The sequence below is a fragment of the Hoplias malabaricus genome, chromosome X2 (assembly GCF_029633855.1).
Source record: "Hoplias malabaricus isolate fHopMal1 chromosome X2, fHopMal1.hap1, whole genome shotgun sequence".
Taxonomy (NCBI): Eukaryota; Metazoa; Chordata; class Actinopteri; order Characiformes; family Erythrinidae; genus Hoplias; species Hoplias malabaricus.
The window spans coordinates 15,662,025-15,685,267 of NC_089819.1; the positions used below are offsets into that span (position 1 = coordinate 15,662,025).

A 23,243-nucleotide genomic window follows, 5' to 3' on the forward strand; every position below is an offset into this window, starting at 1 on the left:
AAATGTCAGGAACCATTCAGCAGCTTGATTCTTCATCTTAATTTTATTATAAAACACATTTTCAGATTTGATTTTTTAATTTTAAGGGCAAGATTTGACATTTTTTTTATATATTTTGTCAATAGATTCAGATTTACAAGAGTGCATTAAAATCTGTACTGAAAAGGTCCTTAAAAGGGACTTCTGTGTGTTTAAAAAAAAAGAAAAAAAAAATTAATTGCAATCCGAACACCAGAAATCACATACCTTCATATGTGGTGATATGAATCAGGTTTCAAAATCTACAACAAAAAGCTTTCCAAAATGACCATGGCATCTGTATGTGTATGTAATTGTGATAAAAATCATATGCCCTATGTACACCTCTAAAGCATGTCTCAGGCATTAGGCAGTGTATTCCAGACCCATTTTTTTTTTTAATAAAGTATTTTTACGCATTTTACTTTAGACCACTCCAAATCACACTGTTCACATCTTAACCAATTCATTACTCAAATGTGGACAAATTACGCATTTCATTACAATGAGCTTACATTTACTTTAATACTCAAAAGATTTTGGTTTGAGTACTGGCTTCGTAGTCTAAGCAATAAACATCAGCTTTGAACTTGAAAAGAATGTGATTTTAATCATCAGTGGTACTTCTTTGGCAGCTTTTCATGACTTTACTGCAGTATTTGACACAATATAAATATGTAATACTCATACTGACACCATTAAAATAATATACATGACAATGCAAATAAAAGTTGCTAGTGAGTGAACAGACACCACAGTGGATTTTTGTGATTTATTTACGAAAAAACAAGGGGGCTCAGAGTCCAAATTCCGAATTAGCTTATACATCAGGTATCTGTATGCCTAAATCTGTCTGAAAACCCAGCTACAAACTTCCAATAACTGGCTGCACTTATATGGAGCTCTACTAAGATTGACGTTTTACTTCAAAGAATGACATTTACATGTTATAAACAGCTCAAAAAGGTTTAAGAAAGATACTGTAAATCAGCATGCAATACACAAAAGTTTTTGCTCTCATAAAAAAAGAACTAAAATATTTAGACCCAAGACATGTTAATGAATAAGTAATGAATATACAATTATATCTGTAATTATATAGCCTATATATTTATATTTCAGTCTTTTAACTTTGCCAACATCACACGGGGGGAAAAAGAAAAATTAGTGGACTGAGGAGAGTTTAAAAATATATATAAATTAAAAAAAGAAAAAAAATTCTCAAAGAAGACATCTCTCTGATGAACTTATAGGCCAAGCTGCACACAAAAAGATAATGACTTGGCATTTAACAATAGGAGAATTAACACACGTTCTACTACGGCGAGGAAAACCTACAAAATTTCACTTTACAAGTCCTGACATCTGTGTTTCAAATGTTACCTGCGCTACAAAAGGAAAATAAAAGTAAAACAAGTCTGACATAGGTTCCAACTTAAATCTACAATTGTTGAGAGCAGACCCAGTTATTTTAGTGTGCCAACTAATCTTAAGGCAACAAGTACATATCCACTGTATTTGGGACATAAGATAGGTTTGAAAGCTGTTGGAAATTAATGATTTAAGCTACGATGCCAGGATGGCATCTGTACTGAAGAAATAAAACAACCAACCAAACAAACAAACAAACAAACAAACAAACAAACAAAGAGATCGCTACTACATTCATTCATTTTAGAGTTTACCAGTCAGTTAACCAAATTCAGGGACATGGCAAGAAAATATTCCAGCATGTTCTGTGAAGCATTTAAGTACCACTCAACATATTTAATACAGTATTTCAAAAGAGATGAAGTCATTAAAAATGCATTAACAAAATGAAAGTACATTAGCTGTAACACATTGGAAATCACTAAACCTAAGCTTAATACCTAGTACTGCTGTTTGACGTAATAATATAATGTCTTTGATGATTAGACTGCAGAAAGCCAGTGTGGTGTTGTTTCAAGTTTAACAAAGCCAGAAAAGAGCCAATTATGCTTACATTATAAATAATACATTTTAGTCACCACCATCTTTGACTGTCAAATGATTAGACAAGAGAGAGCTGAAGTATTTCATAACAAGGCGGGTAAAATTAAGTCTGGGCTTATCAAAGTGAACAAGAAAATGAAATAAAAAAAAAGTGTACTCAAAGGCAAATCAAATATAAAAACAAACAAACCCATCTGAATGTATAATAGTTTAAAAACAATATGTGACAAAATTATACATCAAATACTGACAATGAGAGACAAGCACCGGGAGAAGGGGGGGGGGGGGATTACAGCGCTGAATAACCAAAACGACTGTGGATTACACACAGGCCTCTCAAAGGACAGGTTGCAACAGTATACTGACACGTAGGGAGACAGATGTAGCCCATGATGCAGTAAATTTAGATACAGAATTCATCCGAGTTCTTGATACATCTGTAATATCCGAGTCAAAAGAACTTGTGGGGGGACAAAAAAATAAAAAATAAAAAGCTGCGCCTCACTACATGAAAAATAAATAAGTCTTCTTTAAAAATGGTAACAATCAGTATTGTTACCTGTAAAATAAATCTGGAATGAGCTGAAATGTCATGCTAACATGACCACCACACCAGAAAGAGAAAGTTAGTTGCTTGATCCTTCAGATTTTGAGACTTGATGAAGCTACTCACTGACAGAGCCAAGCATTTTACCAGTTTGTCCATGAATAGGTGTCTTTCATTTGGCTCCACCTGGGGGAACGAACGGAACTCCTATACACAACGGTTTTTGATCTCCACAACTGACATGTTGGAAAACAAAAGAAAAAAAAAATATATATATATATATCTTTTTCACTTTTTTCTTTCTTTTTTAACTGGTGATACCAGGTGTTTCCCTTTGAGGGCCAGCAAAATATACCTTGACACTGTTTCACCATCAGCAATCATTTTCATACTTTTCTCTGTCCAGGCCAAGGGAGTTCTACAACAGATTCTTTTAAAATATCCTCTTGTCTTTATTGATGTTCTAACTCTTATGTAACAGGTCTTCGAGTGAGACACTATCATGACAGCACACGCTACTCATTAGAAAATGGAGGAGGCTGAAGTAAAGGAGGGGCAGGATGACCGAATGCTCAGTCTGAGTCGCTGCTCTCGGAGCTGGAGCCACTGGAGCTACTGCTGCCAGAGTCGGAAGAACTGCTGCTGCCACTCAGCCGAGATGGCCCACCCCCAGGCGCTGACCCCGCCTTCTCTGCTGGACACAAGAGGCAAAGATTAGTGCAATACAGACAGATGCTAAATGATTAGATCCTAATTATATGTTTGTGTTCATATTTACTTCACATTCGCTAATATGAATTGTAAGAATATGCTTAAATTAGAAGTTTCTTAGGAAGCACCACTATGCCCTGTTCCCTTGCCCACCCATGTGATTGTATGTTAAGACAGAACAGACATGCACATAGAGCAAAGCATTAATCATGATAGAACAGAACAAACAGTATGGCGCACCCTTCAAGCAGCCAGAGACACCAAGTCAGTACATGTTGCATCAAGACACACAAAGGCCACACTCATCCAGGCTTATGGCTGCTCTCATCTTCTCCTCTACCCTTTGCCCTGTCTAGGCTAACAAGACTGTGTATGCTATACTACTATCATTCAATTGCATCCTGCAGCCACCACTAACTGACGATAGTATTGTTTGGGGTGGGGTATGAGGGTGTAAATCTCTCCCCAAAACAAATTAACAAACCAACAAAATAAGCATTTTTTCTGAAAAGGAGGGTTAACATAAAAAAAAAAATTATAATACAGTAGGAGATGCTACACCGTTGCAGCTTTATCCCTATAGTAATCTAGAAGGCTATGTGATATCACCATATATAATCTCCTTAAATATTAGAAATGAATCATGGTGGAGATTTGCTCAGAAATTTGCAAGCTAACATGATTCTTAGGTCTTTCTCGTTTGGTAGTACTCCCCCCCCCCCAATTTTTGGCTTAAGGCTTAATATAATATACCCTTGCAGCCTATAAATGAGCTCTTGTATGAATAATAAAACATCAAAAGTTTATTATGAAATCAGCCTACCGTTGCTGTAGCCTAGTGTTGATATTAGGCAATAATTATGCTTCGTGGTTTTTTTACATTTGATATAACTACAATATCAAAATAATTTTAGTTTTTGTTTTGCAAGGAATGGTGTTCCATGCATGGAAGGATGCAGCATGGCTCTATCCGTTTAACAAACATGACAAGTGTGGGGAAAAAAAATTAAAAGATGAGCTGCCTAGCAATGCTACAGAATGTTGAGGCTATATATGATACGTTGACTTATACAGACAGGCACTACACATTAAAATAAATCAAAGATTAAGACAAATGTAAGGCTGCAGAAAATGCATTTTATAACTTTAAACTGTGAAACAAACTCGACAATAGGTAACATTCACAATACTATCGTCAGTTAGTTCAAGCCGAGTCATATTTAAACATGCAGACCCTTAAAGAATTGGCAAAAATTTGGATGTAATATACAGGCTACATTTTAGCAAGGGGTCGACAAGGACCCCAAATTTACAATTTATTAAAATCCATTTAACCCATCAATACGTAAATTAAGAAAAATAAATTCTACATTAGAAAGCCCTGCCCTCTATCCTCCTGCCTGATCAGCCCGTTTTTGGGCAGGCGCCCACTTCTATCCGCACATTGCCACACAGGTACCTTTTTTGGGCGCTTTCTTGTTGTTGTTCAGTTGTCCGCTCACGTCCTGCAGCCTCTTTTCTAACTCTTTCTTCTTTTCCTGAACCAGTTCCTCTTTAGTCTTGGCACTCTTTTTCCCAGTGCCCGCTGCAGGAGACACACAGCGGCGACCAGTGAGTCCCAGGTCAGCCTCGCACCTCGCCGCCGTGGCAACAAGCAGCAAAAAGCACTCTTCTACTCTGTAACTGTGTTATTCCTCTACTGAATCTAATCTCTAGGTTATTAATCAATTAACTAAATGCATACTACTGCTTCAACTATGGAACACTCATTCTAAAACAGGCCGCTAATATGAACAATACTACTAACTGACAGCTTAATAGAAGGCCATTCAATTTTTTTCCTTGAGGTTAGTTTTATAACGATGTATATAAAGATATAGAAAACAAAATTAACTGAACACTACTGTTCTATTTATACCTTTGGTGGTTCATATGGGGAAAAGGGTGTTAATCTAAATAAAGAGTGGAAAAGTAATCCACCAAAAAGGCATGCAACACAGCGGAAAAAGGGAGTGCTCCTAGCACAGGAATGGGAATACTGCGGGCCAAATTAGCTTTCAGAGCACTTTCAGCAGCCAGACAGGAGAGTTTTGTCTGTAGCAGAAAACTGAGCTCAGGTCAGAAAGATAGAGAGACAACACACATTTTGAAAAGCAACCAGGGTTGAACTTACGTAAAGGTTTGCGCTGCTTCTTCTGTAAACAGGACTTGACATAGCGCTCCAGCTCACGTAGTGTGGAAGGCTTAAGTGTCTCGAAGTCAATCTCAATTTCATCCGGGTTAGAATCACGCAGCGAAGGCTCCCGAGACTGGATAATGTGCACCACGCGACCCAACTTCTCGCCTGGCAGCCGGTTGATGTCCAGGCTGAGCTGTCTTTTCTCATCATATGACATGGGAAGGGCCTCCTCCTCATCTGACTCACAGTTTGCTGCACTGGGTTTGCCACCCTTTTTGGGCTGCCTGTGGAATTAAACATTTCAGATGAGTTATGACACTGCAGTATTGAAGATATTCTCTTAGCAAACAGACTATGGGCATTATTTTTTAAAACAAACATTGGTCAAAAAAGAATTAGCATTTAGGTCCTATTCAGAATGATCTCCACAATTGAATTTAAAACTTTTTCAGAGTAAATAAAAATAATTCATTTCTTCATCTGTTGTAAACATGTCAACTTGTCTCCTAGTTGGGTTTCCAAATAACTGGCTTGATGTGCATGATGAAAATACCATCCACATACACATTAGTATGCTAACACAGTAATGAATAACATTTCATAACATTCAGTGCTTCAGTTAGGCTGGAATGCCCCTTTAAAATACTGGGTAACTTATAAATGCTTTAGTAACTACCATAATATTAATGTTGTGTAATGTGTTATATATAGAATTAAACTACAGGCATCCTATACATTGTTTTCATCTTTAACGTTAAGTAATTTAAAGTTTAATAAATAAATACATTCATCTTTACCTGGTAGTGGATGTGCTGTTAGGTTTCCTCGTGGAGCTCTTTTTTGGCTGAGTCTGCTTGTTCTGCTGTGAAGACTTAGTCTTTTTCTCCTCCTCCACCACCACCTTGGCCTTGCTTTTGTCTTTGTCTTTCTCTTTGTCTTTCTTCTTCTTTTCCTTCTCTTTCTTCTCTTTTTTCTTCTTTGGCTTGCTGACAGGGCCCTGTGACAGAGCAGCTAGCTGTTCATGAACAGCCTTCAGCTGAGGAGAGGGGAAAAGGCCAGTCAGTTAACAGGAGGACAGAGGCCAACTACAAAAGGTGCTACTAGTTGCAAGGAGGATTTTAACTGTGCAGGGGCTGATGGCAAGACAAAGTGATGAGGGAAATAGCTTTTAAAAGACAATGAATGACATTTAAATTTTACACATCTTTCTTTTATTTTTAATACTGCCCACAAGCAAAAGGAATGACATATGAAGAGGTCTGCAGATGAAGTGATAATCCAATGCTTTTCCCCATCAAAAAAAAAAAAACAAAAACAAAAAAAACAGCTTTTTGACTTTAATCAGTTGGTTCTGTCTGTACGTTTTCTTTTATGTAATTACAGGTGATACATGAAATGATTTTCCATTTTTACTGGTCACAATACAAATTTTTAAAATGTACATATAAATATTTGGAAATGCTGGTGCATACGCTGATACATATACATGAATATTAAAATGTAATTATGTAAATGTAATATAATTAAAGAATGGAATATGAAATGCAACATTTATTTCAAAATGAGGCAGATGCTTTTACAACAACATATATTTGGAGCATTTCCATGGCATGATATCCATTTGCTTTTTCAATATCACAGCTCCCATGTGAAATGTAGCTGATCATATCACAAAATAATCTTTTATAAATCTCTAATGGGACCCACTGGCTATGAAAAACACATCAATGGCATTGGAAATGTTAAATGCAATTTAATTGTCTTGTATTATCATGTTATTTTGTCTTTCTAGGACTGAACGGCACTCCTCACCTCATACCAAACAGATCAGTAGGGGTTTTCATTCTTTGTGGCACGTTTGGCCCATAATTTTGAGAGATGCCGTTGTGTTGTCGGATTAATTTAATAAAAAAATACTATAAAAATACAAGTTAACAGGGAGTCAAAAAAAGTACCTGTTTTTATGTACCAGGTAACAGGTTTTTTTGCCTAATGGAAAAGCAAAAAAGCTGACTCAAGTAGATCCCATGCATTGGAAAATAACCAATTACATCAGAGTTCAGCTTTTCCAAAATACCATCAAAATGCTCTTTTAAAAAAAAAATCGTGACAAAAAAACATATACAGAATTATAAAAAATAGCTGCCAATACCAATATACTTTCATGGTGCCCTTTCTATTTTATACTGTGCTCCAGTTTAGGCCTAGTGGATATTACATGACTTTTCAAATCCCACAGTTTTATTGTCAGTTGCTGTTTGTTATAAAACGTACAAGTGATCATAGAGGAGGTTCACTTCTGGCAAGATTTTCATCTGATGATGTCTGTGACAAAATGTACCTGATGGGACAATCCCTCATAAGCCTGAAAATGTATATCTTACACCTAACTGTGGATGAGAAATCTGTATTCATTAAAAAGAAAAAGAGAGCAAAACAACTAACTATTTCTAAACAGGGTTATCTTTTGACCCCCATGAGAATGAGTGGCCAATGCCCTCACAAGGGAAAAAGGCATCTGCAAATGTTCACCCAAAATTCAGAGGTAGAAGCATACATGGTAAAAAAGATTGCCATTTTTCTTCCAAGTAACACCTTATTTACCATGTTTCTTTTTGTGATGGTTGATTTACAGTTCTGCTCTAAAGGATGTTTCTTTCTCATTCATTAGCTACATCTTATTGCTCATCTTACTATCTGTTGTTGGTTTGCAGAAGCTTTGCAGGCTAGAAAATCATGTTACCTTTGCTCATGCTGCAAAAATGATCAGATGCTGGAATAATTTGAGAGATTGCAAACATTTGGGAATTTGGAAATTCATATAGGGTGCACTTAACTGCAGATATATAACCAGAAGTGACTGTTAATGTAATACTGTATGCATTTGACCAACTACAAGGCAATTTTAAAAGGGTGCATATAATACACCTTTTCCACAAGTAGAAACAGTTTCCTGGGGTCATAGAAAGTCATCTATGACTTACTTTGATCAAAACAGTACAAGGATCAAGTACTAGGGCACCATACTCACCCCGTCTAAACAGCTCTGATGAGCCACAGCTTAGTTCAACCATTGTGCAAAGCATTGAGAAGCAACCAGGTGGAAGTTTCATTTTGACACACATTTGCTCGGTTCTTTTTATTCTTTTCTTATTTTTACACTTTAAGCACAGATAAATAAAATTATTGAGCATAAAGTGACTCCTGTTAATTACATACATCACATAGATGTGGGTCCAGTGCTGTGACTAGGATGAGGAGGCAGCATTCTAATGTCTCTGTACATGACTTCACAAACTTAACAAAATCAGATTGGCACGTGGTTTATTCTATGTTTTCCGAGTTAGACAGCCTACCAAAAAAAAAAAAAAAAAGACTGGGTCGTCTTGTGTGATCTGGTAAGCATTCCAAATTACACACAATATGCAGATGCACTGAAGAAGTGCACCCCCACCCCCCATGTTATATCCTCTTTAAAACCAAAATCTCACTGTATACCCAATGAAAAAATTTTTTTGCACAATACCTTAACTGCAGGAAAAAAATATATATATTTGTATGTATTTTTTTTCGGAATTGCATTGGACTATTACTTTAACTGGCAACATAGTTCTTTCTCAACTGGCTGTCCATCTCTTACCCAAACCTCACTACAACAATTCTTTCAGAGGTGAATTGTGCCATCTTTTAGAGAAGCACAACGGAGAAAAAAAAATCCAACACAAACCCAAAATACATGCCAATCAATGTCATTCAGCAGATCATAGAGCAGAGCAGAAAGCAGAATGAAAAAGCAAGCTGTGTGGCAAAGCAGGCTCACTGAGGGAGATGACTGCCCAGCTCAATTACAGGTACGACCTTAACCCTCTACCGCTCATTTAACCAGGTGCTAACAAAAAAATGGAAGGTTTAGTTGGAAGGTGAGGACGGGGAAATAAAAACATAAATCACCTGAAAATGTTTGGCACACCCGTTTTTTCCCCCCGCCCTGTAACCCTTCGGGTGGTCCTTAGTGATTTGCTGGTAAAAAAGCCAAAGTGGGACAAAAATAGTCATTCTCAAAATTATATATTTAAAAACGTTAGAAATTTATTACAACAAATTACGTCAAAGCCAGAAAAATAGCATGAAACTAGGTGTGACAGGAACTGATTTGGCAAAAATCAGTTTATAATTGTACTGCATGCAACCCAGTGTACCAAGATGCCAACATAAAATGCAGAGGCGGTAGAGGGTTAAATTTTCAGTCCTGGGTCAAAGTGGGCAGTTTAGACAAATAAATAATTTTTAAAAAGTTATCCAATGGCGCTTACACAGTGAATCTGGGGTGGGTAGGTTGTAGGTAAGGATGGGTGGTTAAGACCTCAAACCTGTCCCTCCACCCCTGCTTTGGATCTTGGTTGTGAATGGTGGGACCCACCTGCAGGACACTCACCTGTTCCTGCAGTTCAGCCAGACGTGTGGCACGCTCTTCCTCAGAGTCAGAGCTGGAGCTGGAGGAGTCAGCACTGCTCTCACTGCTGCCCGTACTCTTGCTGACCACGGCTGTGGCTGAGACTGCCCCAGGGGATGATGGCTCAGCAGGCTCATCTGGCATCTTAGCAAAGCGCATCTCAAAAACATCCTGCCAGAAGAGCAAATGAAATTGTTATATGGACACTGTTGAAAGCAACTGAGAGAAAGTGAAAGTGGATGGGTGTAGGTAGTTAAAAAAAAGTGTATATTCTATGTGAACTAAAATAAACCTGTCAATGTTCCAGAGATAAAATGGTTGTAGACACATTTTCCTAGTTTTTTTTTTTTTTTTTTCAAATGACTCCTTATATCCAGACCAATTCCTTATTATTTATAACTATATATATATATATATATATATATATATATATATATATATATATATATATATATATATATGACAGAAGAACTGCCCTTGATTTTATTCTTACCTGAAGCTTCCTTGCCATGGCAACAACCTCATGATCAGGCGGATTGTATTTGTAGCAGTTTGAGAACATTAACCGGACATCTGCTGCAAAGCTCTGGGCATCTGGGTACTCTCTGCCATCCATCTTTTTCTAAGGAGCGCACAGCATGTAAGAATATGTATAAAATTAATTAAATATTTACTACTACAATAATAGTAGGACTAGGTATGATAATAGGCAGGACAAAAGCCAAATCTGACTTAATCTCAACTTTATTTTATAGCCTACCAATAAAACTTACTGCAAGCAGAAATAATTTGGTGCCTATAAAGCAGAACAGACAGATTTAATGACAATGAACATCTGAAGAACGTACTTTGACAGTGCTCAGATCCATGGGTTGCTTGATGATTTCATGGTAGTCGTGCAGTTCTAGGGCCTCTGCATCCACTGGTTTATAAAAAGGCCAAGCATAGGCTGCATGTTTCTTCGACAGCATCTCCTTCAGGATGGTGTCACAGTATTTGAGATGATCGCTAAGCTTACTCTTCTTGTTGCCTTGTTGGAGCAGCTCATTGTCTTCTAGATCCTTCTTGGGGGGTTTGATCGGTCGGCCAGTGCTCTCACGTCTGGAGATGACCTTACTGTGTTTGGACTCAAGCATGCCGGTGGGAGATTCTCCTCTGCTGGCAGTGATGGCGCAGGTGGTGGGGGTGGTGGTGTCTGCTTTCCGCTTCACCCCCTTCTTCTGGAACCAAATAAACAATAATAAAATAATAATAATAATAATAATAAAATCATACTATTATTTGAAAGAGCATGGAAGATTGAATACTAAAGGCAAAATGCAAGGATGACAGAGGAAGCACCCTTTCTGTGCTTGTGTGGACACAAAGGTTGGCTTTGGATAACACTTAAAAACCATAAAACATTTTAAATAATTTACTTGATCATCTGCTAAGGCTGAAAATCATAAATAAACAGAGCAATTTTGGATTATTAAAAATATCTAAAAGATTTGTGAATAAGTTTAAATAAACACCCACTATTTCAAAAATTCTTCAGAAAATCCAGCCCAGTGTGTAAAAATGAATATGACAGTGATCTGAAGCACAGTCAACATTGAAAGAAAGCACCATGTAAAAATGCTAAATATTACTGTTTCCACTGGTCAAACGAAGGTCTTACTTTGACGACAGGCTGTGCACTGGGGAGCATGGATGCAGCAGGAGGCACAGCTTGGACATTGGAGGTGATGGTTGACACAGGCGTGGCTGCTATTACAGGAGTTTGGGGCAGCTGTGGAGGAGAACTTGGACACGAAGAGGACGGGGAAGCAGAGGACATAGCCAAAGCTTGCTGATTTTCTGTTAGACACATTACAAAAGGAAGAGTGGGAAAGTGTAAGGACTCTTAAAACTAAAGATGGTACTAATCTAGTATTATGAATCAGTGAAAAAAATGAATCAGATATGAGTGAGAAAAAAAAATGAACTTGATCCAGTCCAAACAAATACACCCTACAATTAGTAATGATGTTAGCCATGTGTGTACTTTTTGTAGTGTAGTACACTGTTTCAATAGTTTGAGGAAGCTATAGTGCTTCAAATAAAAACAACTCAAATTTTCCAAATGGTATCAGTATCAACATATACATTTCTATAATTGTATCAGATAAAAAATATTATAGTAACTAGAGGACAAAAAGATTTACCTGAGCTAGGGGGTGGCCCAGGTTTGCGTGCTTTGCCTTTTGGAGGTGGTGGCAGTAGTTCCACCTCCTCCTGGGGCATCTGTGCTACCTTCTGGAGGAAAATTTTTTCCAAGGCTTGCGCCATGAGGACAATATCATCTGTAGGCTGTAAAATGAAGATACAGACATGTTTTAAGTAATAAAACAATTGCCATATTCAAATATAAAAATTTGTACTGAGCATATATTGATGCACAAATATAAAAAACCTTTACCTTGTTATAGATATAACAGTTTGTGAACATAGTGTTGAAATCCTGCATGCATTCACCAGCGGTCCAGTAGTAATTATTCTCAAGTCTCTTCTTGATTGTTCCCATATCCATTGGGTTTTTGATAACTTTATGGTAGTCCTTAAGAATAAGATATTATGAACAAGTTGAGAAAACTGGAAATTTTGATTTGACAGCAAAGAAGCAAACAAACCACTCAATTATATTTACTTACCGGAAGATTCAACTTGATGGCATCCACAGGTGTGTAAAAGGGCCAAGCAAACTGATGCCTCCATAAAGTCTTCACAACTACATTCTGCATGTACTGTAGCTGATTGGTTTTTCGGCCAGGCTTATTGGGGTTCGTAACTTCAGGTGGAGGAGGGTTGACAATAGTGGGAGGAGCCTGGCTAGGAGATGTGACCGCTGACATTCTGAACAGCGGAGGGAGGGGAGGAGGAGGGAAAAAAAAAAAAAAAAAAAGGGGGGGGGAAATTCACTTGATTGATGTCTGGGACTCTGTGAGTTTAGTGATTATTGTGTTCCTCTTTCTTCTCCTTACTCCCTCCTCGATACACACATCCCATTTCAGGACCTGAGTGTCAGCACACTGCTAGAAAAACATTGAAAGCCCAGAGTTAGTAAATGTTTTATTTATTATTCAACATAAAACAGACAATATCTTGTTTTACAGTTGTAAGATACTGATATTTTTAAACTTCCAAATATATTAGGCATATGATGATATTTAGTTTTAGTTTAATAAAGGTAATACACTCATGTTTGCATACAAGTCTTACAAGATTTCTCAGCTTCTTTTATATTTGAACCAAATTAATAAACAAATAAAAATAGCATCAGCCAACAGAAATAACACATACAGAAATTAAAATATATACATAAGTTATATATTATTTTTTGTTTATTGTCAATGCATTGTCAAGCACTTTCTGATTACCAATTTTTTGTCACACCAAACTGTTATAAACGATATCATTCAGGACTGCCCTGTTTTAATTGACTGGTGAATAAAAAAACAAAACAAAACAAAACAAAAAAAAAATCCATCATTAAATTGCTTCTAAAAGGTAACTTACAGAAAGTTATTGCATATACGATTATACGTACACTAATGTCTGCCACATCTTGTTAAAGAATTTTTAAATATGCTTTTATTGTATTTATTTTTTTTTTTGCAAGGCAGAGAGACGTATGCAAGATGTTGTAAGGCACTTTTTAAAAAGATGTATCACAATTTTACCATTTAAAATAAACTCAAAACGCACGTGGGTTTACTGGTCATTGAAGATAATAAATAAAATGACTATATTTACGTTGTAGACATCACAACCCCTGGTTCCCATCACCACCACTGCAAAGAAATCAGAGTCGGCAAGTTTCTCTACAATGCATCATATCACATCAATTTTTCTCTGAATGAATATTTACATCTCAAAATTTACATGATGCAGAAACTGGTGGAATACTCAATTCTGCATTTGGAATTAGTCTTAGTCTAGGAAAGGTCCTCAAACATTGACACAGGCATACAGTGTGCGTCTTTACAAATAGTAAATACTAGCATTTTGTCAATTTGTGACCAGTGTGTGTCCAATCAAGAAAAGAAATAAGACGAGGAATGCCTGCTGTTTGTGTGACAATGCAGAGGTCACTATATTCTGAATGGAATTATGGCAGACGTAAAGGAAAAAATTCCTTATACATAAAGAAAGCTTCATCAGATATAAAAGCTTTCAAAATATTAATCAGAGTTTGCACAAAACTAATTATCTTTTATTAAAAAAAATAAAATAAAAAAAAATAAAAAAAAAAAGTTTGACTGAGTATCTAAACAGAGCTAAAGTTTGAAAGCATATTCCCACTTGAGTCCGCTTTAAACGCCGCTGATTTTAACGTATTTGTTTTTTTAGACAGAAGAAAAACAATCACATTTATCCCCGCCCACCACAATGAAGTTATAAAGGCGTGTTTCAACCAGGGGCTTCTCTTTGAAAGAAGCAATTAATCAGAACCTAGGGCGAAATGTTTACATACAGCAGTCCTAAACACACAACAAAAAAATAATGTAAAAACTAATTTTACAAAAAAAAAAAAATAAAAATAAAAAAAACAAACAAACGCTACAGAGAAAAAAAAACAATCAGTTCCTCACAAGATAACGTGAAAAAAACCCTCGCAGTAAAGTCAAATTTGATTGGCTCACAGGGCACAAAATTAGACCGCGGACATTAAGTAACATAACGTTAGCAAAACGTATTTTTAAAACAATGTCCTGGACTACAAGCGTAAGAAGCCACTAATGTCTGGAGATGAACTTCTTTAAAAAGATGGCGGGCTATCGTTTCCAATGCGATAGACGGGTTCTTAAAAAAATCAGTTCCACCTTAAATGGTGTAGCCGTTCCAGTCTACCGACTAGAGAGACTGTATACAACCGCTGCCCCATTTAAGGTGGAACGGAAAAATTCTATAAGACGCTGCCGAATAAGCAGCTAACTTCGGCTTCGTCAACGATAGCCATTGTGTGCATGCCGTGCAGCCAGCTAATGTTAGCCAGTTAGCGGGCCAATTTGAAAATGAACCGAGTCCCATAACCAGAGAGAAAACAAACCCGGAACAACTCAAATGGCTATTAATCCTATCTACATTTACCTAACACGGAGTAAGACTAAAATAAGAGCCGCTTTGTTACATTGTTAGCTACACACAGAGAGAGGAGGAGGCGAATCGAGCTCCGAGAGCTCCACATTCAGTTGTGTATTCCCGAAAAAAAGAAAGGAATCAATATGTACTGCCAATAATCTCCAACCGAAAGCGGTAACGGTAAAATAGGCATGTTACACTTTTATTACTTTCACTCCAAGCAGCTCCGGCAGCGTTTTCTTCGCAGATTTTCGGGTCGCTTTTATTGCAGCGAAGGAGCATAATAGACGGCTGGGGTCGACACTAGTTGGTCAGTGTTGTACGCATGCGTACTGTCGCACTGTATTGTGGTCCTGACTCCTGCTGCTCTGAAGCTGATGATAAGGGCTGAACTTGACAGGAGGCGCTCTAATATAACTACACTGCCATTTTTTAAAATAACAAGTATAATTTAAATATATTAAACACAACAAGACAATTAGAGTAAACAATTCAAAACGCATGACAACATATTTCAGTGTGTAAGCAAATTTAAAATTCCTAATAGTTTATTTATCTAATACCAGTCATTTCAAATGATTAAAACCACCTCCTTGTTTCCACAATAATATCCATTCTCTCAGCACCACTGACCATACAGGAGCACTTTGTAGTTCTAAAACTATACACTGTAGCAGGCACGTGCACAGACATTTTGGGGGCAGGTGCTCAAGCCAAAAAAAAAAGACACCCATCGCCAATTTTTTCATAAAATAAAAAAAAGAAGATAAATTAAAAAAAAAATTGTAAAAGAGCAAATCTGTTTTTAAATTCCATGTCGGTCTGTTTGCTGCAGTTTGTCTCTCTTCCCCTTCATTAAACATGACAAACGTCAGTAAACAGCTGGACAAGGCTTTGAAATCATGTGTTTTATAACTTATGACTACAAAACGTGTAAGCTATACACGTCATCTATGCTTATAAGTTAAGCATAGATGCTCTTTGTATGAAAAGGCAAGAGTTTTCAGTGGCGCTATAATGTTAAATGTTGTGCTGAATTTTGCACCAAGCAACGTCAGGGATTGCACACACAACACTTTACCTGTCTGTCTGATGCTGTGGGTCAGAGAAGTGTGTAGCAGCAGTTTGGCCTGGAGATCAGTACTGCATGAGTGCTAATTTGAGGAGAGAGGGGCAAGGCAGATCAGATCAGGGCAGAATTCTCACAAGAACTCAAATAAATGCCTATTGATGACAGAAATGGTCATTTCTATTTTTAAATATTGATGAGTGAAGAAAAAAAAATTGGGCTCCTGCAGATTGGAAGGCGTATAATAAATAGTTCTGTTCAATTCACTTGACTACTTCATGTACAACACTGTGGAGCAAAGAGTGGAAGTCTGTATCTAAATATTATAACAGGCAATAATCCAAACAATGTTTCTCTAAATATTTTATATAAGCATGCAATAACTAGCATATAACAATATGTTATTTGTCCTGTTATGTATCATAATTTTAAAGTAAAGTGTATGCTCTGCCTTATGACTTTGACTGAATTCGTTCTATCTGTGAATATTCTCTCACTATAATATGCAGAAGAGATTACACAAATACATAAAACAAATATCAACTGCTTCTGTAGCCTCTGATATTAAGGCTAAAATTAGAGATGTGATATTCAAATTTATGTTATCAAAACGTGTAGGGTAGGAGGAAATGTCCCATCAAAACCAATTTTCGTTTCAAAAGCTCCACCCAATTTAGGATACGTCATCAGTAGGCGATTTTTATTTTCTTCAAACTTGATTGCACCACATACAGCTATGGCACCACTGCAGGTGCAAGTCTGCATGTTTCCAACATAACTGTTTTTAATTTCATACTTCATACTCTTTCAAATGGTAATACTCTTTTAAGACGCTTTCGTGTGTTTGATTTCTTCACTGAACATGTTTTATTTACATTAAGATTTTAATATATTTGTAGCACCCCCCCCCTTTTTTTTTGAATTAGTGTCTAGGGAGATCAGGAGAGAAACATGCAGAACTGTTTACAGTGACGCAGGGGGTGTCATTAAAGCGCATGCGCCGCACTCTTCCAAGAAAGCTGTAAGATAGGCTTTGAAAGTTAAATGGTGTTTTCTGTAAGTCACTTAGTCTGAACTCAAGATGTTTGCTTTGTCCAAATAAACGGATTTAAGTTGTTCTTTAAAAGTAAGTGAGAAGGGTTTTGCAGTCCCCAGTTTAATACAACGTGAACGGATTTTTTTGTGTAAAACGGAAGTACAACATAGTCCGTGGATGGCTAATGTTATTAGCCACTATAGCCCAGTAATGTCAGTAACGGCAGGTGTTCCTTTAATGAATGTCAGCACAAAGCTGAAGTTGTCATTTTAATTCAAGCTTCCCGCTCCGCCTTAGACGAAGCAGAATCGAATGCACAATTTTGGGAGGAACTAGCTAGAAACCCGAATAAGAATCAAACAGGAGTCTCATAATGTCCACTGCGTTTAACTCACAGGTGGCGCTCAGGTGAAGGAGTTATACAGACTTCTCCAAACAACCAGCGGCCACAGTGAGTACGGGCACAACTAGACCATAATAACGCGCCTCACCCATTAATTTTGCCAATGTGCTGCTTATTTATATAGCACTCAGATCAACTAACTTAATTCACACAAATCAAGAAATACCACGTGTACAAGAATATTTGTCTGTCTATAAAATATTTCCAGAATTTCACTGACACTGCTTCTAAATAGAGAATTTAGGTACTTTATGTTGCACCCTAAGATTATGTTGCCAAACAGTCACACCAGTCTCCGTAGACATATAGCCTCGTATTGGTCAGTGCCTTATTTTAGCTAGAAGAAAATTAACTCCTTCTGAATTTTGCTGTAGATCAGTGGAACGATCTTCTGCGGTGATCCATGACCTTTGGGTTGGACTGGAGTTTTTGATCCGGAACTAATTCCTCCAACATTAAGACCTGACCCTGCTAAAGCAGTTGTGTTGCAATGTCTAATTAATACCCATTTTTCAGAAGAAGCATTGAACGAGTAGGTGTTTACTAAAATTGACAAATGTAGTATATTTTCCTGACTGTTATCCTAGACTGGAGCAGACTGCACAAGCATCCTAAGACTCAGATCCTAGACAACAACAAAGAATCAGATAATGCAGAATAAGATAATCCACTTGTGTTGTAAGATGTTATATTTCTTTACTCCTAGTCTGAACTGCTGCTCTGTCTTGCATTTCTTTGTCATAAAGTGTTTGATGAGCTACAGTCATGGCAACAGAAGAAAAGAAAGCAGACGCTGAAGCAAATAAAACACATTCATCATCAGCACCATCCACCAAGGTACAGAGTAGAGGCTAGAGAACAATAGATAAGTTATTGGAATATAGATGTAAAGCTGTTTGTAGCTAATTGTTACAAAAATAACACTTATTTCCCTTATTTTTTAAATGGAAACATGTAATCATATTGTTCTTTCCTTATAAGCCTGCTCCAGTGAAGCCAAACTATACCCTGAAGTTCACACTTGCGGGACACACAAAAGCTATATCATCTGTCAAATTCAGCCGAAATGGTGAATGGCTGGCCAGCTCATGTAAGGCTTTAATTTTTTAGGTCTAGGCTGCTTTTTTAGTGAATTAAATCTTTAGGATTACAGACCAGACAGTTTAACATGCTTTTTTTCCAGCGGCTGACAAACTAATCAAAATATGGGGCGCATATGATGGAAAATTTGAAAAATCACTCACTGGACATAAACTTGTAAGTTTTTTTAAAATAATTATTTAATAATTTATGTTGTAATACATGGAATATTGATGTATAACCTGTTTTGAGTACATCGCAAATAATATTCATCTAAAAATAGGGTTCCTGATTAAGCCTCTATCTAATAATCTAAGAGATTATTTTCTCATTATTTAGTATTAAAATTGTCCTTTTAACTCAGGTTTAGATAATCAAATAATTGTTAATCCTCCATATGTGTTCAGTTGACATTTATGATGAATCAGCAATCATGTAAAACATAAGGAGCCTAGAAAATTATATATATATGTGTGTGTGTGTGTGAGTGATTCAAAACATAACGGGGGGATACACCTCCATCAAATTTAATAAATGTAATCTGCCTAGGAGCATTTTAGACATATTCCTATGTTTTAACTTGGATCTTGTTTACTCTCCTTAGGGTATATCTGATGTGGCATGGTCCTCAGACTCAAACCTTTTGGTGTCTGCATCAGATGACAAGACTCTAAAGATTTGGGACATGGGCTCAGTAAGTGGTTGAATAAACAGCATCTCTGGTTTGATGTAGTTTCCATTAATATCTCATGGTTTCACTGATGATAAAAATAGACTCTCTCAGAGAATTCAAAGTGATTTAACATTGGCATTGGTTTCTCACTGATGGGTAAACATTGCTGGATTTGACCATGAAATCATATTTAATCCGACTCATATTTTGTGTTTAATCTAAAGGGGAAATGTCTGAAAACATTGAAAGGCCACAGCAACTATGTGTTTTGTTGTAACTTCAACCCTCAGTCAAACCTGGTGGTATCTGGATCAGTGAGTATTAGTTTACATTAAATTCTGACTTACATGTTGGTAGTACTTCAGGTCATTTGTTTATATTCATGCACGTTAAATTAAGGTTTGACTTTGTGTTGTCAGTTTGATGAGAGTGTACGGATATGGGATGTCAAGACTGGCAAGTGTCTGAAGACCCTACCGGCTCACTCTGACCCTGTTTCTGCTGTAAGTGGCAGACAAAGTAAATCTGCTACTGAAATGATGCATACCTCTAAGATTAAAATTTTATGTTCTCCAGGTTCATTTCAACAGAGATGGCTCCCTAATAGTCTCCAGTAGCTATGATGGCCTTTGGTAAGATTTTATGCCTTCACTACATGTTCCAATCATCTTACATTTCTTTGTCTTTGGTTATATACACTTTAATGCTTTTCAGCCGAATGTGGGACACCGCTTCTGGACAGTGTCTGAAGACGCTTATTGGTATGTGACTGCAAGCCATAAACGTAAACAATGTTTTCTTTTAAGTGCTAATAAATGCATTTCATCTCACATATTGCAACAAGTACGTGTGTGTAGCCTGTGTCCATTTTTTAAAACAGTGTACATTTTGAGATACATATATGATTTTTATCAGCTTATATACTTTATGTGACCTTTTTCTACTTCTGATCTCTTTGAATTAATAACCGTTTTCTCAATTACCTTTGTGTATATGGTCTTTATGGAGAGGGGATTTTAAAACTGTAGAAAACTCATATTTAAACAACAATTCAAACTCAGTTTACCATAGTGCAATATATTAAATACACAATTTTCTTTGATATAATTCTCTGTGACTATTGTTTTGTGTGTTAGTTGAATCTGAGTTAAATTTGAATTTGAACTCTAACAGGGAATTAATTGTTTGTTAACACTGACATTTTCTGGGCTCCAGATGATGATAACCCCCCAGTTTCATTTGTCAAGTTTTCACCAAATGGGAAGTACATACTGGCTGCAACACTTGATAAGTAAGTATAACTGTCTTACTAAAAACCACATGCCTATAGCAGTTCTAGATTATGCAAAGCATATTTTTAATGTATTCTTTCTTGCAGTACTCTAAAACTTTGGGACTACAGTAAAGGGAAGGTAGGTTGCTGTATTTAGAAAAATAACACTTAAAACTGATATCAGTTATATTTAGGCCAGACTACTTTGTCTGCAGGGAGCAGTTATTTTTTGTTAGTGTGCATTTGTTTATTTCCCCTTCATTCGTGTTTGCAGTGTCTGAAGACTTACACTGGACATAAGAATGAGAAGTATTGTGTGTTTGCCAATTTCTCTGTTACCGGAGGCAAGGTATGTAGCCTTCTCAAAGCTGTTGTTACATTTATTTTAGTTTTGGACATAGTCCAAGTAAATTCCATTTTAAGTAACTCAGGCATTCTTACTCCATCCAGTGGATTGTCTCAGGCTCTGAAGACCACATGGTTTACATCTGGAACCTACAGACCAAAGAAATAGTGCAGAAATTACAAGGACATGCAGGTAGGGTGTCCAATATTACACCCTGTAGCACATATTGCTTATGGAATATTCTATACTCCTATGAGTTAATATACATGTAAGATATCGTTGCTGTCCAATGTATTTTTCAAAACAGTAACTTTACAGGAGCAGCAAAATACACCCTTCTTAACTTTTCAATGGAATTCAATGTTTAAAAAAATGTTTATGTCAAGTCATTGAGCATTTCTATTGGTTCATTCATCATGAAATGTTAACACGCATGACATCTTTGTGAATTAGAATTACTTTACTGGCAACTGTGCTTGCACACAGAGGAATTTGTTCTCCACATTTAACTTAACCACATTCCGTGCAGTGAAATACACGTTTACAAGTAGCAGTGAGCACACATGCCCGGAGTGATTGGGCAGCCTTAGCCACTGCGCCTGGGGAGCAGTTGGGGGTTAGGTCATAACCTGACGGCTCTGGGCAACTTTCCGGTTACAAGCCCAGTTCCCTAACCACCAGGCCACGGCTGACCCCAAAGCATTGTTTCTCCCCAAAGGCATTGCTTCCTCTACATGTGTTAAATTTCTATGGCTAATCATCTTTACAGCCTTTTAATTTTTGTCATTCATTGATAAACAAGCAGTATAAGGTTGACACCAAATCATGGTACATCATCTGCATTGTTCAAATGATGCTGTAAACTAGAGATCCACAAAAATAGAGATACATGCTTTTAATTTGACAGTGATTCTATGCACCTCCTATAAAGGTTTTTTCCCCTCTCTCTCCTAGATGTGGTGATTGCGACAGCATGTCATCCTACGGAGAACATCATAGCATCTGCAGCTCTGGAGAATGACAAGACAATCAAGCTTTGGAAGAGTGACTGCTAAGGCAGAGAAAATCTTAAGATCCCTTTGCCAGAGACGTCTGGCACCTGAGGAGCTTTGAACAATGTTTACTCTGTCCTTGTGATGGATTGGTAGTCGACTAGAGCAAGTAAACTGAGAGATGGGCTGGTCCATTCTGCTCAAAATAATGACAGTCTCCCCAAAGCCATTGCTTCCTCTACATGTGTTATATTGCTATGGCTGATCTTCTTTACAGCCTTTAGTTGTTGTCATTCACTGATAAACCAGCAGTATGAGGTTGACACCAAATCATGGTACATCATTTGACCGAGATTATCTTCACATGATTTTTTTCCCTGGTGGAACAAGTTGAATACAAGGAACAAATATCATTCTCTCTGGCCTCTCGCAAAGAATAGCTAACCATGCAATTAATTAACGTCAGTGCTAATAAGACCTTGGGGTGAAGTGAGCTGTACACCTTTTTTTAGGTCTTGTGCTTGTAAGTCAGAAGCACTTAACAAATAGGATTTAGGAACATCATCTTATTTTTATTCACTCAACTGTTGATTGATATTAGCTACATATCTACATTTCAATTGCAAAGACCATTTTTTGGTATCTTGGTCATGTTTGCATGTTCATCTGCAAATTTTAAAGGAAAACTGGACAAGCTTTGATATTTTTGCTCACCTTACAGTTGCAGAGTGAACTTAATTTTTACTGGAATATCCTGAAATTGAGGGGGAAGGGAGGGGAGGAGGGAGGGGGTTGGGATGGTGACCTGCCCTCGTCCAAAAATTACATAGTGAAGTCTCTGCAGTGCTGAAACCAGATTAGCAAGAACAGAGGCTTTATTCTCCCTAGTACAGGTAAGTGAAGCATTACAATGATTCTGAAGCTGTAATTGTAAGATAATAAAATGACATAGTGTTCTTTAAAATAAGCAGCTTACATACAATATCATTTTTGGGGAGAATCTATAATATAGATATCAAATAAAAAGGTATGTTTTAAAATGTATTTGTGATTTGACCTGGCAGATTTAAAATGTACATTTATATAGTTGATAGATAATTTATATCACATAGAACTTTGAGGACAACAATGTTCAGAACTGAGAATTTAATAGTCCTTTATACAATAAACATTGCATGATAGGACAACACACATCAATTCACTCTCATTCCACTAGTGTATAAAAAATTATGCAATTTCCAGGTGAAGCCCAATGACACAAAATGGCAAAATAACTGAGGAAAAATGTAATGGTAGCATCTCCCTTACTCCTCTTTTGAGAGTCTGAACCTCTTCTTTAAAAGACAAATTAACATTTACACCAATCGTGTATGCAACATTTAATAG

General features: G+C 36.9%; 2 protein-coding genes across 13 annotated transcripts; one reads left to right on the plus strand and one right to left on the minus strand.

Moving 5' to 3' along the window:
• Positions 1–10: 10 nt before the first annotated feature.
• On the minus strand, positions 11–15,331 carry LOC136676441 (bromodomain-containing protein 3-like). 10 transcript variants are annotated; one of them, XM_066653466.1, is made up of 14 exons: positions 15,195–15,304; positions 13,657–13,694; positions 12,555–12,935; positions 12,323–12,460; positions 12,069–12,213; positions 11,543–11,721; positions 10,731–11,102; positions 10,376–10,504; positions 9,865–10,053; positions 9,381–9,449; positions 6,227–6,465; positions 5,424–5,713; positions 4,710–4,835; positions 490–3,233 (listed from the first exon to the last, which is right to left on the minus strand). In XM_066653466.1, exons 3-14 carry the CDS (start codon positions 12,753–12,755, stop codon positions 3,112–3,114), a joined length of 2,199 nt encoding a protein of 732 aa, XP_066509563.1. In that variant the 5' UTR covers positions 12,756–12,935; positions 13,657–13,694; positions 15,195–15,304; the 3' UTR covers positions 490–3,111. The 10 variants fall into 10 exon arrangements, with proteins under 10 accessions (XP_066509566.1, XP_066509570.1, XP_066509563.1 ...); XM_066653469.1 differs by lacking the exon at positions 13,657–13,694 and having other exon boundaries at positions 11–3,233; positions 10,731–11,099; positions 15,195–15,331; XM_066653465.1 differs by lacking the exon at positions 13,657–13,694 and having other exon boundaries at positions 15,195–15,331.
• Positions 15,332–17,061: 1,730 nt separating this feature from the next.
• LOC136676263 (WD repeat-containing protein 5-like) lies at positions 17,062–22,972 on the plus strand. 3 transcript variants are annotated; one of them, XM_066653122.1, is made up of 15 exons: positions 17,062–17,180; positions 17,488–17,541; positions 18,240–18,330; positions 18,475–18,583; positions 18,677–18,750; positions 19,178–19,267; positions 19,471–19,560; positions 19,666–19,749; positions 19,823–19,878; positions 19,961–20,007; positions 20,462–20,537; positions 20,625–20,658; positions 20,794–20,868; positions 20,970–21,057; positions 21,820–22,972. In XM_066653122.1, the coding sequence occupies exons 3-15, from the start codon at positions 18,259–18,261 to the stop codon at positions 21,918–21,920; spliced, it is 996 nt and encodes a 331-aa protein (XP_066509219.1). In that variant the 5' UTR covers positions 17,062–17,180; positions 17,488–17,541; positions 18,240–18,258; the 3' UTR covers positions 21,921–22,972. The 3 variants fall into 3 exon arrangements, with proteins under 3 accessions (XP_066509219.1, XP_066509221.1, XP_066509220.1); XM_066653124.1 differs by lacking the exon at positions 17,488–17,541 and having other exon boundaries at positions 17,069–17,180; XM_066653123.1 differs by lacking the exon at positions 17,062–17,180 and having other exon boundaries at positions 17,335–17,541.
• The last annotated feature ends 271 nt before the right edge of the window (positions 22,973–23,243 follow it).